The sequence below is a fragment of the Anser cygnoides genome, chromosome 15 (genome assembly GCF_040182565.1).
Source record: "Anser cygnoides isolate HZ-2024a breed goose chromosome 15, Taihu_goose_T2T_genome, whole genome shotgun sequence".
Lineage (NCBI taxonomy): Eukaryota > Metazoa > Chordata > Aves > Anseriformes > Anatidae > Anser > Anser cygnoides.
Genome location: NC_089887.1, coordinates 8092709 through 8107179, shown reverse-complemented (window position 1 = coordinate 8107179; position 14471 = coordinate 8092709). Strand labels below are relative to the sequence as shown.

General features: G+C 38.2%; 1 protein-coding gene across 4 annotated transcripts; it reads left to right on the top strand.

The window, feature by feature from the left end:
• The first annotated feature begins 1386 nt into the window (after positions 1-1386).
• Positions 1387-14315, top strand: LOC106033566 (putative short-chain dehydrogenase/reductase family 42E member 2). Of its 4 annotated transcripts, none has more exons than XM_013177189.3 (12): positions 1387-1524; positions 2866-3254; positions 3802-3897; positions 4902-4959; positions 5643-5761; positions 6696-6771; positions 8316-8398; positions 10366-10503; positions 11125-11190; positions 11758-11821; positions 12506-12579; positions 13214-14164. In XM_013177189.3, exons 2-12 carry the CDS (start codon positions 2913-2915, stop codon positions 13460-13462), a joined length of 1365 nt encoding a protein of 454 aa, XP_013032643.1. In that variant the 5' UTR covers positions 1387-1524; positions 2866-2912; the 3' UTR covers positions 13463-14164. The 4 variants fall into 4 exon arrangements, with proteins under 4 accessions (XP_013032643.1, XP_013032641.1, XP_013032644.1 ...); XM_013177187.3 differs by lacking the exon at positions 1387-1524 and adding an exon at positions 1931-2087 and having other exon boundaries at positions 13214-14101; XM_013177186.3 differs by lacking the exon at positions 1387-1524 and adding an exon at positions 1948-2169 and having other exon boundaries at positions 13214-14103.
• The last annotated feature ends 156 nt before the right edge of the window (positions 14316-14471 follow it).

The following is a 14471-nucleotide window of genomic DNA, read 5'->3' as shown; positions in this document are numbered from 1 at the left end:
ACAGGGTACACAGGAGTGCTAACAGCATCACTACAATAAAATGTTACTATCTCAACATAAAGCACAGTTAAAGGAAAATGTGAGCAACAACAATTACCACTGCAGCACATGTGAGCAAAGACTTGGTTTACTTTTTTGTTTGTTTGTTTTGAACAGTAGTTCTCTGTGCAATGAAAGTAGTAAAGCCTGGGCTTTTATGGATTTGCATTTAAAGATTGTCCTGTCCGTACAAACTGAGCTCAAACTGTGCATCTTGTCTTAGCAGGGGCACTCATCAGCCCTCTCCCCTGTACCTGACTACCTATTGTCAGGAAACTTATAGAAACTCTGTATATATGAGACTTTAATCAAACTTGGCTAAGTGGATAAAACCAGTTATGTTCACAATTTATTGATACCGAGGTGCAGCTGACTGGCAGACAAGCAAGCACTGCACAAGGTGCTGCATCAACCTTCGTTCCTTAGAAATGCAGAATAAAACCCACACGTATAAAGTTACTTCACAGCGTGAGCATTTTAACTATATGCAAACATATTTAATTTGCCTTTAAACTCATTATGAATCTTTCATATATTGCTTTTATTAGACTAATAGCTTAGGTTTGCATCCCAGACTACACCACCGCTTTTCAGAAGAGAAGTCAGCCTGTTGACTGAAGCGCAGTGAGAAGTGCATTCCATAGGATCTTTTTATAGGATCTTTTTTTTTTTTTTTTTGATCTTCCTCAGCAAGGAGTAACCCAGGAACTCACTGGCTTTGTGGCTGCAAGTCCCCATGGAGTCCTGCCGCTCTGGTCTTGGAAAGGCAAACCTCCTGTGATGTGTTATTTCAGGTAAGATGCTTTTTACATCTCTATTACAGCAGTACTGATTAATACTAACTGGCTACATTTAATTTATTTCCCATCATAAAAACTCCAGTATTTGAAGTTGTAAGACAATTTTTAGTTTCAGTTGGAATAGCCAGCTGTCACATTTCTGTCAGCCTTTACGGAGCCTGTCTAGGCTGGCTATTGTTAGAGTTACTTACGCCCTAACATAATTGCAAGTATGTCTTTAAATTATTAAAATTTAATATGAACACTCAGACATGGCACGGCTATGATGGAAAAGGTTGACTTGTTCAGAGTTGTTGGTTTGTTGTAGTTTTTAGTATGTTTTGGTTTGTTTTTGCCCAGAATGGGGAGCTCTAAAATTCTGCAGCTCCCGACCCTTTTCACATTCTGCTAGGCACAAGGGACCCTGGAGACAGAAACCTGCTGCCAGCTCAGGAGGGTAGGGACCTTAGTGCCTGTTTGCTTATGATTGTGTTTATTCTTTGGGATTTTCTGCTCTTTTGCAGGTGTTTCCGATGCTCTGCATCTCTCTGAGCCATGACCCAGCAATGACTATCCAAATGGTAACCGAGAGATGCTGTTTTTTTCCTGAACAACCCGCTCAACAGGCGTCTCAGTGTGGACAGAGCCCCAGCTCCCAACGGTATGTTTTCCTGCAGCAGTCACAGCTGTATGAAGACACGTGGAGGTAAGAGACACAGTGGGATGCTGCGGGGTCTCAGGGATGCTGTGGGGCCCCGGGGATGCTGCAGGGTTAGCGGGATGCTGTGGGATGCTGCGGGGTCTGCAGGATGCTGAGAGCTGATCAATACCCCAGGGAGGTTGTGGGGTCCCAAAGGTGCTGCGAGATGAACGTAAGCTGGGGTGCTGTGGAAGGAGCAGGACCCCAGGGCAGTGGTGGGATCCCAGCAGTGCGGTGGGATGCAGCGGTGCTGTGGGATGCCCGGACCCCCAGCGATGCTGCGGGAGCCCAGGAGCCAGCGGGGGGCTCCGGAGGTGAGCACCACAGCCCACGGCACGGCTCCTCCGTGGCTCTGGGGGCCTCCCCGGGGAGCGACCCGCAGCCCCCGCCCCGCCGAGCCCCCAGCGCGGTGGGGCAGCGCCCAACGGCCCCAACGGGGCCCAACCGAGCGGCGCCCCCCGGGGCCGGGCCGTGGCGGGGCCGCCGGCCCCTCCGGGTCGCCCAGGGGAGCAGGAGTTTCCGTGGCACAGCCTTGCCCTCGCCGCCTGCCTGCCCTGGCGAATTTGCAAGTGAGATGCGGAGAGTGCCGGCGGGAGCTCGGATGGCTTTTAATGTTTTATCGAGGCACAGCGCGGGGATGGGGTAACGCCGGTAATCAGGACCTGCAGCCTCTAAAATGCGGTGTCTGTCAGTGATGAACCCTTGGCCGTTGCTTTATGAATGGGAAAGAACACCCGTTTTTTAAAAATAAATGATTCGCTACTACTTTTTGACTAATACACTCATCGACCAGTTTTTTTTTTCCTTTTCTGTCTCTTAGCGATTATTGTACTTCAGTTCCGCTGAAAAGCGAGAGATTTGATAGACTTGTTCTCTGATACACCTCCTAAAGACAGAAAATGAGTGCCAGGCATTCTTATTTCCATCTGAAATATTCAACTCCAACCACTGCCAGCAATAAAAACATATTTTTAATTGACATTCAGCTGCTCCTTAGAATGGGGTTGAAAACATCACTTTTCCCAGATGTCTTTGTAATCAACCAGGGACAAGTAAAAGAAGCATTAAAGATTTATTTTGCCCCAGGGGAAGTTTTGTTCTGCTGTTCCTCTTGGTCTTGTTTGCTTGTTTTTTAAGTATAGGAACTTAAATGCAATTTTTTTAGTGTTTTCCTGACATTCAGGATTTCAAATCCAGGTACAACTCTGCATCACATGCGACCCCTAAAGGCCAGCTTTAAGCTACAACAGCAGAACAGGAAATGTAAATGGGTCTTTTAAGAGAAATCTTAGGAGTCTGGAAATTTTGTAGCTAGTGTTTTGCTTTGTCTTTATCTCTTTTGAACAGGTTGCATTAAAGTAAGACACTGCTGCTGTTGAGTAGAGCTTTTTAACATGAAACTCCCTGGAATTGTCTGCATCCAGGAGCACTATGGAGCAATTTTTAACATGGAGAAGAAATTGTTACATGTGTCTGGTAATAGAAGACATTATTACACTGACAGAAAACTCATCCTGAGTGGGGGAGCAAAACTCTGCCACCAACCTCCTAATGCTAAAGTGAAAGGAAATGCTGGAGCACGGAATGAAAAAAATATGAGAGCAGTGGTGACAGGAGGCGGAGGCTATTTTGGATACAAGCTGGGATGTGCTCTTGCCAGCTCAGGAGCTTCTGTTGTTCTGTATGATATAAACAAGCCTATCTGGGAAATTCCCAATGGAGTAGTGTGTATCCAGGTATGATAAAACACATTTTCACAACAGTCAGTTAGTTCCACATGCCTTTTCGATAATGTCTTACTAGTTTTCACAGAATCCAAATAGCAAATTGCAAATCATTGCAAATTTCAAGAACTTTTTAAACTGAATATCCCACATGACTCTTTGTGAGCTGGATTTTAATATGCATCTGAAATAAGGAAAGCAATGAAATCTGTAATGTGTAGCAGAGTACCTGCTTCATCTTCTGTCTCTGAAGGTACTCCTCAGGACCAAGTCACTTCCCTCACCTGGGCCTTAGTTTATTCACCTGTAAAATGAATAGAACACTTTTGTAATTCATAGAGGTATTATGAGGCTTAATGAAGGCTTTTAAAGTTCTGTGAATTCTACGGAAGAAATGTGTAATTATCAGCAAGTACTGAAATGGATCTAGTTTTCAGTCCCAGGATATAGAGTAGCTACAGTTATATATATGGATTTCTTCTGTGTGCACCTACTATATGACAAATGCTAACCTACAGTTTTGATTTCAATTCCAAGTATCTTTTCCTATGTATTACAGGCAGATGTCAGGGATTACGATGCCATATTTGCAGCCTGTGAAGGGGCTGACTGCGTGTTTCATGTAGCTTCATATGGAATGTCAGGAAGAGAGCAAGTGAGTCCAAATAGTTTTGTACCTTTCTGTGTGACTGCTCACTGAGGATGAGAGGCTTGATGCTGTAACACTGCATGTTAGACTTCTTCTCTTCAGATTATCCTGAGAACCTGAATCCACGCCCATGCTGTTTCAGTGAATTGTTCTGTGCAAACTGATATGCTAGCTACAAATTGTCTCCTTACAGTACTCTTTTCCTAGTTGTGAAATTATTTCCTTACTACTAGAGGCACTAACAGTAGCCAGGGATGGCGTTTGAGTTGGAAATGGCCATGAAAAGTGCTGAAATATTGCAAGGACAAAAGGATAGACAAGGGAGGCAGGTTCCCTCCAAAACCCCTTTCCCTAAACCTTTGAAATTGAACTCGTAAGTGTAAAGTCACTGAAGAATGAAACCTGAACTAAATTATACTTTATATATAACTTTTGGTTATAACTATTTATTTATGTAACTCAATTGTAACAAGTGTTGTATTTCAAGTCTTAAATTTTTTACCATTAGTGAGTAAAAAAATACACTTGATGTCAGACTCTGAACCACAATTTTTTATGATTGAAGTTACAAATGCACACACCCCTTCTTACCTCATTTAATAAAATGAACTTCAGTAATTGCCTTAGCTGGATAGAATAGCTTGTTAAAAGATGTTTGCAACTGGGAGTGTGTACTTGGAATTGCTTTGGATAGAGCCAACTGGTCAGTGAAGTGCTACTGAAACATGGATAATTAACATATCGTTACCAACTCAGTTCAGAAGCACCATGATTCTCTTTGCTTCAAGCAAGTTAGTCTGTAAAAATACAAGAAAAATACAAGTGTAGCTTAAAAATGATGATTTGATTTCTGGAAGTCTAAGAAAGTCTGGAAGTCTAGTCTAAATCATTTTTAAAAACCAAAGCACTCATTACCTTTATCTGGGGACACTGTGGACACTTGCAACATTCACCTATTGAATTTAAAATGTGTTGTTATTCAAAGATGCACAATTTCTTCATTTTCCTAGTTGCACAGAGAAGAGATTGAAAGTGTAAACATTCATGGAACAAGGTTCATCATTGATGGTATGTATCTAACCTTGCCATTGGGTGTTGGTATAACATATCAAAATATCATGCCACTTAGAAAAAAACTAGTTGGCATACACTGTTTTTTACCAAATGCTTCACAGTTTTGGCAGAAAATGAGGAAACAGGGCAATTTTTTTTAATTTTTATTTTTTCATACCTGATTCTGCTATGGGGTATGACGTGAGAGCCAGCGCTGTAGTTCAACTACTTCAGCTGCTCATAATCATGTTTAACCTGATGGCAGAATCTGTATGCATGTCAGACATTAACAACTTCCACATGTACTTTATAGCATTAAACCTCACTGTTGTCCAATAGCTTGTGCACAGGTAGTAGGCAGCCCTTGAAACAGAATGTCTTCTAGCCACCTACCTGATAGGGCTGACAGCCCATCTCGATAGGCTGGTAGCAGCCATCCCAAAGGCACAGTGTTAGTTTGCAGTATCCAAATTAGGATACAGCAGATTATAAAGCACTTGGTTCTGAACTGATATTTTCTATTTAATTGATATCTCCCATATGCTTTGCATTTTAAATAAGCCAATCATGAAATGGAAGGATTTGCTCTTTTAAGATTTGGCAGTTTCTCAGAAAAGGTGTATTGCCAGTGCATACAGGTTTATTTTCCATATTGTTGAAGTTTCCACTAAACTAATTTACTTTATATATTGCCGCAGCCTGCAAACAAAGGAACATCACCAGACTGATATACACTAGTACAGTAAATGTGGTGTTTGGAGGGCTTCCTATTGAAGATGGTGATGAGGAAACTGTGCCATATTTTCCCATAGAAAAGGTATTTTGGTTGTATTATTTTCTCAAGTTTCCTTTTTGTTTACTTTCTTTCTGAAAAAGCCTGGAATTTTCATGACCATGTTTTGCCTGATGCCAGAATCCAATGCCAAGAAAGAAAAAAGAAAAAACAAAGGTCTTTACACTCTTCGTAGATGCTCTTCACAACCTTAACACATCACAGTTTTATATATATTGCAGTATGTTTTTTTTTTCTATCAAACTCTTGATTTTGGAAAATAACTCATACAGTGTCCCATTCACATTAGTGAAATTCCACCTGGACATAGAGATTGTGTTATATCACTTGGTGCCTCTTTGGTCATTTATTATTTATATGATTTGTCTGTTTCTCCCTTACTGAAGATAATTTATATTCAACATAGTACTGATATAGAAAAGCAGCCTGTTTTCATATGGTTTTATTGCATTTAATTAAAAAGTAGTACTTTTGGTTGCTTTGTGTATATGGTTGATTTTTGTGTCCCTCCTCTCTCCATCTGCTACTTTACAGTCTTTTGAGAAGTAGAGGTGGGTAAAGAAAATACTGAAAAATATTTTGAATAATATGTTGAATAATATTTTCTCTGGGACAGTGCCACAAGAAAGTGAACTGGAGAATTCAGACTCATCATGATGTCTTCGAAAAAGAAATCCAGATTACGAAGTAGTGATCAATTACCTTCTTGGCAGCAGTCAAAGCATACATATATTTATTACTTCTCAAATGGACTGAAATTAATTAACTGGATTTGCATAAACAAAACTGCTTGATTGCCCTGGCAATATGCTTATATTTTGTCGTACACCAATACCTCAAAAATTCTGTATTTTTTGGGGTGTTTCTTGCCATTTGCTAAGTAAAAATGAGTGGACAAGCAATGCCTCTCTCTGTCATTTTAAGAATACATACAAACATATTTGCTTTTTCTCTGTAGCATGTTGATCATTATTCCAGAACCAAATCAATTGCAGAACAAATGGTACTAGCAGCTAATGGAACTCCACTAGCAGGTACTTTTGTGTTAGCGTAAATTCATAGTGGAATTTACACCTCTTCTTCTTGTGCTTTTCTAACATCCTGTATCCGGTATCAGTCCTTCAGTGAACAAGATTGTCCAGCAATTATGAAATCAAATTACCTGCCCCTCTCCCAAACTGAAAGATTTTCTCTTAAAAATAATTTTAATTGTAGTCCCCACAGTGTCAACTTAAGGTTTTGACATAGCAGCAATAAATTCAGTATCTTAATCGAAAAGACTAAGATAGGTATAAGTTAAAAAATAACAAGTGTTTAATGTCACAGTATTATCCAACTTAGGTTGGACATGAATGCTGGACATGAATTGTTCCCTTCCTTCCTTATAGTTATATATTAAAATCTGAATAAGGCACCTGATACTACAGCCTGGAATTATTTATTAGTGCTTTCCAAATTTTCCATGTTGAGGAAGGCTTGAATACTTAAACTCACCTGTGAGATACTGTAACTGTCAGTGCAAAACAAATTAATGTAAAGTGCAACATGATTCCATGTGACCAAGTGATACTAAGCTAAATTTAGCTGCAGACAACTTACAGAAAAGACTTTCTTCACTTGATACTCACAGAGAGCTATAAAGAGATGTTAAGTCATTGATGAGCATTTCACATCAATGGAATTATTTTGTTCAAAAAATAAAGTTCTTTTCCCAGCAGCTCAACACATCAAAGCCACTCTTAATTTTAGAAGGAATATACAGTTCTGCATTTCTCAATGAAATTAGAAGCTTACACTAGTTTACCTGTGCAAAGGATTAAAACAATTCAGTGAGTTTTTAATCAGTCACTGTTCTAAACATCCCGTTTTGGTCCAGTGCCATCAACAGGATTGAGTATTTTGCTTGTTTTCAAGTAGTATTGAGAACAGTTATTAGCAGATGATGAACCAGTCAACAGATACACTTTGGAAGTGACTGGATTTTCATGATGGTCCTTACTTTCTCTTACTGAAGTTACTTAGTTCTAGTTCTAGTGGGAGCAGGATGTGCCTACAGTTGAGAGCCTTTCAGCTCCATCTTGCACGGCTAGTGAGACACTCTTTCCCTTCAATAATTTTGTATGGGATTGGTTTCATTTCACATTCTTACCAATGACTTGCTCACTTCAGCAAACTCATCACCACAGTTGGCACACTCATTGACTGCTTTGGCACAGAGACAAAGGACTGGTTAGTAAAAGGTTTGGAAATATCTAGTAATTTTTAGGAATTTGACTATGCCAGTGCTTTGAGTATTCATAGAATGGTTTGGGTTGGAAGGGATCTTTGAAGTTCATCTACTCCAACCCCCTGGCATGGAGTCTAGCTGGCAGGATTTTTCTGAATCCCATCTTGATATTTTGCATGTTCTGAGTTAGTATTCAACTACTAATTCAACACCTTTTGGTATGTAGTATTTTTTAAGCTGGTGAGGTTAATTTATTTCAGAGTAAGTTCTGCTACGGCATTCTTTAGTTCATGCAATTGATATTGTAATCATTTGAAAGTCACTTAAGGATGGTTTTATCAATTCTTCTAGGAGGTGGAACACTCTATACATGTGTTCTTCGCCCACCAGGCATCTATGGACCAGAAGAGCAGAGACACTTGCCAAGGCTAGCAGTATGTATTTTAATTTTTAATCAGCAGAAATTTCTATAATATAGACCAACATCACTTATATGTATTACAAATTGACTGACCTGCTTATCTGGCAGCAATTTAACAGTTTGATTGTCTGTTGAAGATAACTTTTTTATCAGACACTCTCTTACATTTGTAAAGAATGCATAGTACATTTAAAAACATATTTTAATATAAATATATGTAAGTCCAGCTTTACAATGTAATGCTTGCTATAATTATAAAATTCGGACCAATCTATGATATTTCAAATGTGTATTTGCATGTAACTTATACCAAGTGGTTTAAAATACTTACAAAAAGAGATACAACAAATATCCTTTTTTTCCAGTCTCAGTTATTAACAGCTTTCACTGTCCAAAGAAACAAGTTAAGGTGTCAGAAGCACCCTCTAGTACAATATGTTACTAAAGGACAAACAGCTGAGGAGCTCATGTTTTGCTGTTTTTCACTTGCTGTTTTTTAAATTGTAGGAAGAGTACAGTGTTTAGAATATGATCTCTGTATACGAGTCAGTTATTTTAAAAGGATCAGCAAAATACATAGTTACGCACAGCTTTGAGAATAGTTCAAGCTTACCACATAAAAAATATTTTCCTGTTGTGGCTGAGGTGGGGAATTATGTTAAAATCAACTGAAATATACTTTATCATCTCCTAAATAAAATCATGTTTTAAAATGTCATGTGCCATTTAAGGTAAACCTGAGATGCTTTCTTTAGCCCCCCCAACGAAATACTGTCTTTTGTTAACTCACATTTAAAATTCTAAGCTTATTTATTGTGAGCCCAATGTAAGGTATTGTATTTAACTGTCATATTTTGTAGCTTCTACAATATATATTAAATAAAAAATGTGACACCTAGTATTACCTTCCATTTTTTTCCCAGACAAAACTATTTGTTAGATTTGATCCAATTTTGTGAATACTTTTGAGCCATTTGGAACTGTATTTACCTTTCCATAAAATATTTTACTTATCCTTAGAACAGACCTTTATTTTTTGTAAATTCAGAATGTATTGTATTCAAAAGATAGGATTCAGACAAGATGATAGATAAGTAAGTCTGGAAAAAGACGTTGTGTTTCTCCACGGACTGAATATAGGCAATACAAAATTTGCAGTGCTGCTCTTGTATCTAATTCAGCCCTGCTATGAAAGCATTATCTACTTGGGATAGACATGAATTTATTTCTGGACACCTGAGACCGTGTAATTGCTTTTTGGAGGAAAGGCACACACTAGTCCATTCTGGCAGAAGGTTTTTATCTACCTACCCAGAATATTTTTCTGTTATCCAATGGGGCATATCACACTACTGAGGGATTTTTGGAACAAAATCAATTCTACACATATAAGTGATTTTTTATGAAATCATTTATGTACTTCTCAGCTAAAAGAAACAGAACTATAGGAAAGTCAGGACTAAAAGAGGACCCTGAGAGGTTACCTAGTCCTTCTCCCACATGCAAAACCAACTATACCTTGATGACTTCTGACAAATGTTTGTCTAATCTGTTCTTACACATTCATTGATGGAGAATCTGATCCCCCTGTAGGCAATCTAGATTAGTTCTTAGCTATCAGAAGCATTTCCCTACTAGACAACCTAAATATCTCTTAGAGCAATTTGCTTCCATTGCTTCTTAAACTATCTACTTTAGATTCACAGAACCAGTTATATTGTTTTAAATAATTTTGTACATTCTTGAAGACTTAGCATATCTTCCTCAGTAAGGTGATTTATTAAGTCACCTCAGTTCTTTCAGTCCTTCCTCATAACCAATATTTTTAGAGCTGTCTGCACTTCTTTTGATTCCTTTTGATTGACTCATGTATTTTTTTAAAGTAGAGACAAACAATATGTTTACCTGGACAAGAAAGTGCACTTTACCTCATTTTAAAACTCATCTTTCTTTGGTTTCATGTTTGTTTTATGTCTATAGAAGAACATTGAGAGAGGGCTACTTAGCTTCAAGTTTGGGGATCCTTCTGCTAAAATGAACTGGGTGCATGCAGAGAATCTTGTACAAGCTCAAATTCTAGCTGCTGAAGCTCTCACCCCTGAGAAGAACTACATAGCTGTAAGTAAACAATAAAAACACAAGCTTCCATTTGACAGAGGATCCTGACATTGTATTCTGTACTACAGTGGCAATTCAAATAGCAATTCATACTTGTGGTGGTGTCCTTTAGCTTGCGCTGTCTGTATTTTTATTGACAAACGTGCCATGAATAATTTGGGCCGTGGCAGCACTGGCTGTACAGTTTGTTATAAGTTGGAATATTCAGTTCTTCAAGAATATCTCCATCTTTGCATTTTCATAATATTTGCCATTTCTGGAAGATGAGCAAATAATATTTGATGTTGGAAAAGAAACTGGATGTTCAGGCAAATTTACCCCTGTTCCCCCACATATAGGTCCAGGCTTAATATTCTGAGCTAAAATAATCAATTCTTCCTACACCGTACATAAATAAAAGCTGTCAGCACATTTCATTTATGTACATTGATTTTAGAAGTAGTTGCAGCCATTTTCCTCCTTGTAAACATTTTTTATCTGACCTAGAAGCACTACCCTTAAAAGCACATTAGACAGATTAGAAAAGATTCTGTATAATTTTTAAGCTATTTATAAGGAGTGAAGTCAACACATATGAAGTATTATTTTTACTAACCTGTCTCTTCTTTACCTCTTTAACAGAGTGGTCAGGTGTATTTCATTAATGATGGTGAAAAATTCAACCTTTTTGAATGGTTAACTCCACTCGTACGTACAATATATGATTTATCTCCAAATATATTAACTTATTTGACTATATAAAATTCTGGCTTTTGTGTGCATATGATGTATTTGGTATGTTTGCCAGCATCCTCATTAGAACAGCCATTATCCTCATTTTTTGGGCATTCAGATGTTAACAGTGGCTGTTTTAACATGGACAAAAAACAAAAAACAAACAAAAAAAACAACTGATTATTAATCTGTAAGATAAAATATTTTCAAAAGATCATTTTGCTGTTAATGATGGGCTCAAAACCATAAATATGTCTCAAGGTTAAATAAGGTGTCAGCATACTATGACATTTAGGTCAATTATTATAATCCCTTTTTTATATTTTTTTAAGACTGCCACTTGAAAATTACATAGTGTCTGCAAGTGACGTTTAACTAGAATACCCTAGAAAATGAAAACAAATACTAATAGCAATTATTAACTTTTCTGATTTATTAGTAAATACTTCCATAAATATCTTCTGGACTGAAACTTTAAAACTTCTTTGAGGTTTCTGTTTTTATCTTTTTTCACTTTTTTTTTTTTTAAATCTCTTTCAGTTTGAACGTTTAGGTTGCAGTAAACCATGGATACGTATTCCTACTTCCTTGGTTTATACATCAGGTAAAAATACTTTACCAACATTTCTCTGTCCTGCCCAGAGTACCCCTGCTCCAAATTACAATGTTGTTGTTTTTTTCCTTAATGTGACTACAATTTTAATTTTCATGTATAAAATATGCTGCGACCTCATCTAGTGTGCATCAGCGAAGTTCAGCTCTATGCAGTGTGTTAAAATGAGAATGATCTGTTATTTAAGTGCCATTAAAATAATGGGGGGGTTGTTTTGTAAGACTTACTAAATGTATAACTTTTTGGAGTAAATGGTATAAATGTAAAAAGTTGAATGTAATAATCAATGACTTCATGAAATATGTTAGAGTATCTGCTCTGCCTACAGGGGTTAATTTATTGTACTCCTGTACCCCATGCTCCCCCAAAATCAAAACCCACATGGAAGAAAAAAAGAATCCAATCCAGAATAGTTCGTTTTTCTCACATTTTTATGAAGTCTCAAGATCTTTGTACTAGCCCTGTCACCAACCCTCTAAACCCTTTTTACACAATCACCCTAAGTCAGGCTGATTAAAGATCCAGCTCCTTGTAAGCAAGTAGTCCTGTTGATGTTAGTAATGGTGCCCTGAGCTGTTAGACATGTGATTTCCTTTTGTTGTTGAGATAGACCAAAATCATAATGGCACAGCAACTTATTATTCTTGCCTCAAGTAGAAATCTTTTGTTATGCAGCCATGATAATGGAGTATCTTCATCTGATGCTGAAACCATTTGTTGAACTGTCCCCCCTGCTGACCAGAAATGAGGTAAAGTTGTTGTTTGTAAGCTGCCCTTATTCCCACAGGATGCATACACACCATGTGAATACTGAGGCGCAATTTGAGATTAAATCAGCAGGAAGTAAAATCCACCCAGTACATCTTCTGCTTCCAGATTCCAGGGCAAATGTATGCATTAGGTACATTTTAGGCAATTATTTTATACTCATCACCATATTTTTTGAGAAGATAAGAGCATAGCCTTGCAATTTAGGAGAGGCTGCTTCATCAGTTCCTTCCTTCCAAGGCCCAATATCCTGTATGGCTTTGGCTGGTCAGTCGGGACCTGATTTTTGAAGATCTTTAGGCTCCTAAGAGACGGCTTTTACCTGCATCCTAAGGTAGATAACCAAGTGTGCAGAACGCTTTTTGTGGATGTTTTCAAGAGTAGAATATTGTGCTTTGCAGCCTTCCCTGCCTCTTAGGGCTTTCAAAACTTCTCTTGAGTGAACAATTGTAAAGACAATGTGACATTTCAATAGGATTTTGATATATATATATATATATATGTATTTTTTTTAATTTTACATTTCCTCTAACTGGGTCTTTGTTACCCTTTACAGACTTTATTTGAATTTCCTGTGTATTCATACCTTTGTATATTGACTCTTTTGCCCTACAGGTGCAGAATATTTCCATAACTCATACATTTCGAATAGACAAGGCACGGAATCAGCTAGGGTACAGGCCAGAGAAGTTTGTGTTTGCTGATTCTGTGGACCATTACATTAAAACAAGACCAGAAGCCCAGAACGATCACATCTTCCTCAAAGTTTTGCTTTTGTTAATTGTTAGTTTAAGTTTGATCTTTCTTTCTTTAAGATTTGATGACCTTTCAGTTTTGCATTTTTTTAAGGAAACAAAACACTGACATGCATAAACTGCACATACTCAGTCACAGTACTGCTACCCATGGATCACCTTGATCTCCACAATACTTACTGCCCCCAATGCAATAAGCAGGCAGTTATTTTAGATCCTACAAAAATAATAATTGTAGCCTATAAGTAGCTGTACTTAAGAAATTAAAATACTGTAAACAATTATGGCCAAAGATCAACACTGAAACACACTGGAGTCAAGACTGTTGAACCTATGTATTTCACACCAACAATTTTTTCAAATTGAATGCCGAAGTGCATGAGGACCCGCAAAAGGAACAGAAACTTCAACCAATCTTCAGTGCTTCACCAATGAAGAAAAAGGGCTAAAATAAGGAGGAAGGTTGACTACAGCTGCTGCCACGTTCATTACCTTGGGGAACTGAGGAACACACAAAGGGACCAACAATGAGAATGTATCACTGTAAATAACACAAGCCAGCTGAACAGGGGAAGTTCACACTGTGTGAATTTATTTTGTGAATTAGCTGTATCACTGTACATGAAGGAAAATAAAAGTGCACTTGAAACTGCTGAACTTGGTGCTGTGCCTCTCTGAACGCTGCTGCAGACTTTGCCGTCCTACTGTGGGGTGCAGTGACCAGCAGCAGGACCTGCTGGCAGGGCAGAGGGCTGTCAGATACTTGCAGGTATGGGTTTTCACGAGTCAGAACTGTGCATATTTTAGTTTAAAGTTATTAATTATTCTACGTTAGATAATTTATGTTGCTGTAGAGGAATCTGCCACTACGGGTTGCACTAATCTTTGTACTGCTTCCTTTACCTCCTTTACTGCGATAGCTATACAACAAAGTTTAGTCAGTTAGCAGCTAAACTTTAGACACAACTAAGGTTTTGCACTTAATTCGTAATGGACAGCAGTTGTACTGAGCAAATCCCTGTAGCTGCGAAAACGAACAACCTGCGTTTCGAATAACCACGCAGCTGAAGCCCTCACCACAGGAGGGCTGGGGAGGGCTCTGCTGCCACCTGCCTCTC

Coding starts and splice junctions, on each gene's coding strand:
- LOC106033566 (XM_013177189.3), top strand. CDS start 2,913: ATGAAACTCCCTGGAATTGTCTGCATCCAGGAGCACTATGGAGCAATT. Junction 10,504..11,124: donor CTGAGAAGAACTACATAGCT/GTAAGTAAACAA, acceptor CCTCTTTAACAG/AGTGGTCAGGTGTATTTCAT. Junction 11,822..12,505: donor TTCCTTGGTTTATACATCAG/GTAAAAATACTT, acceptor TTTGTTATGCAG/CCATGATAATGGAGTATCTT.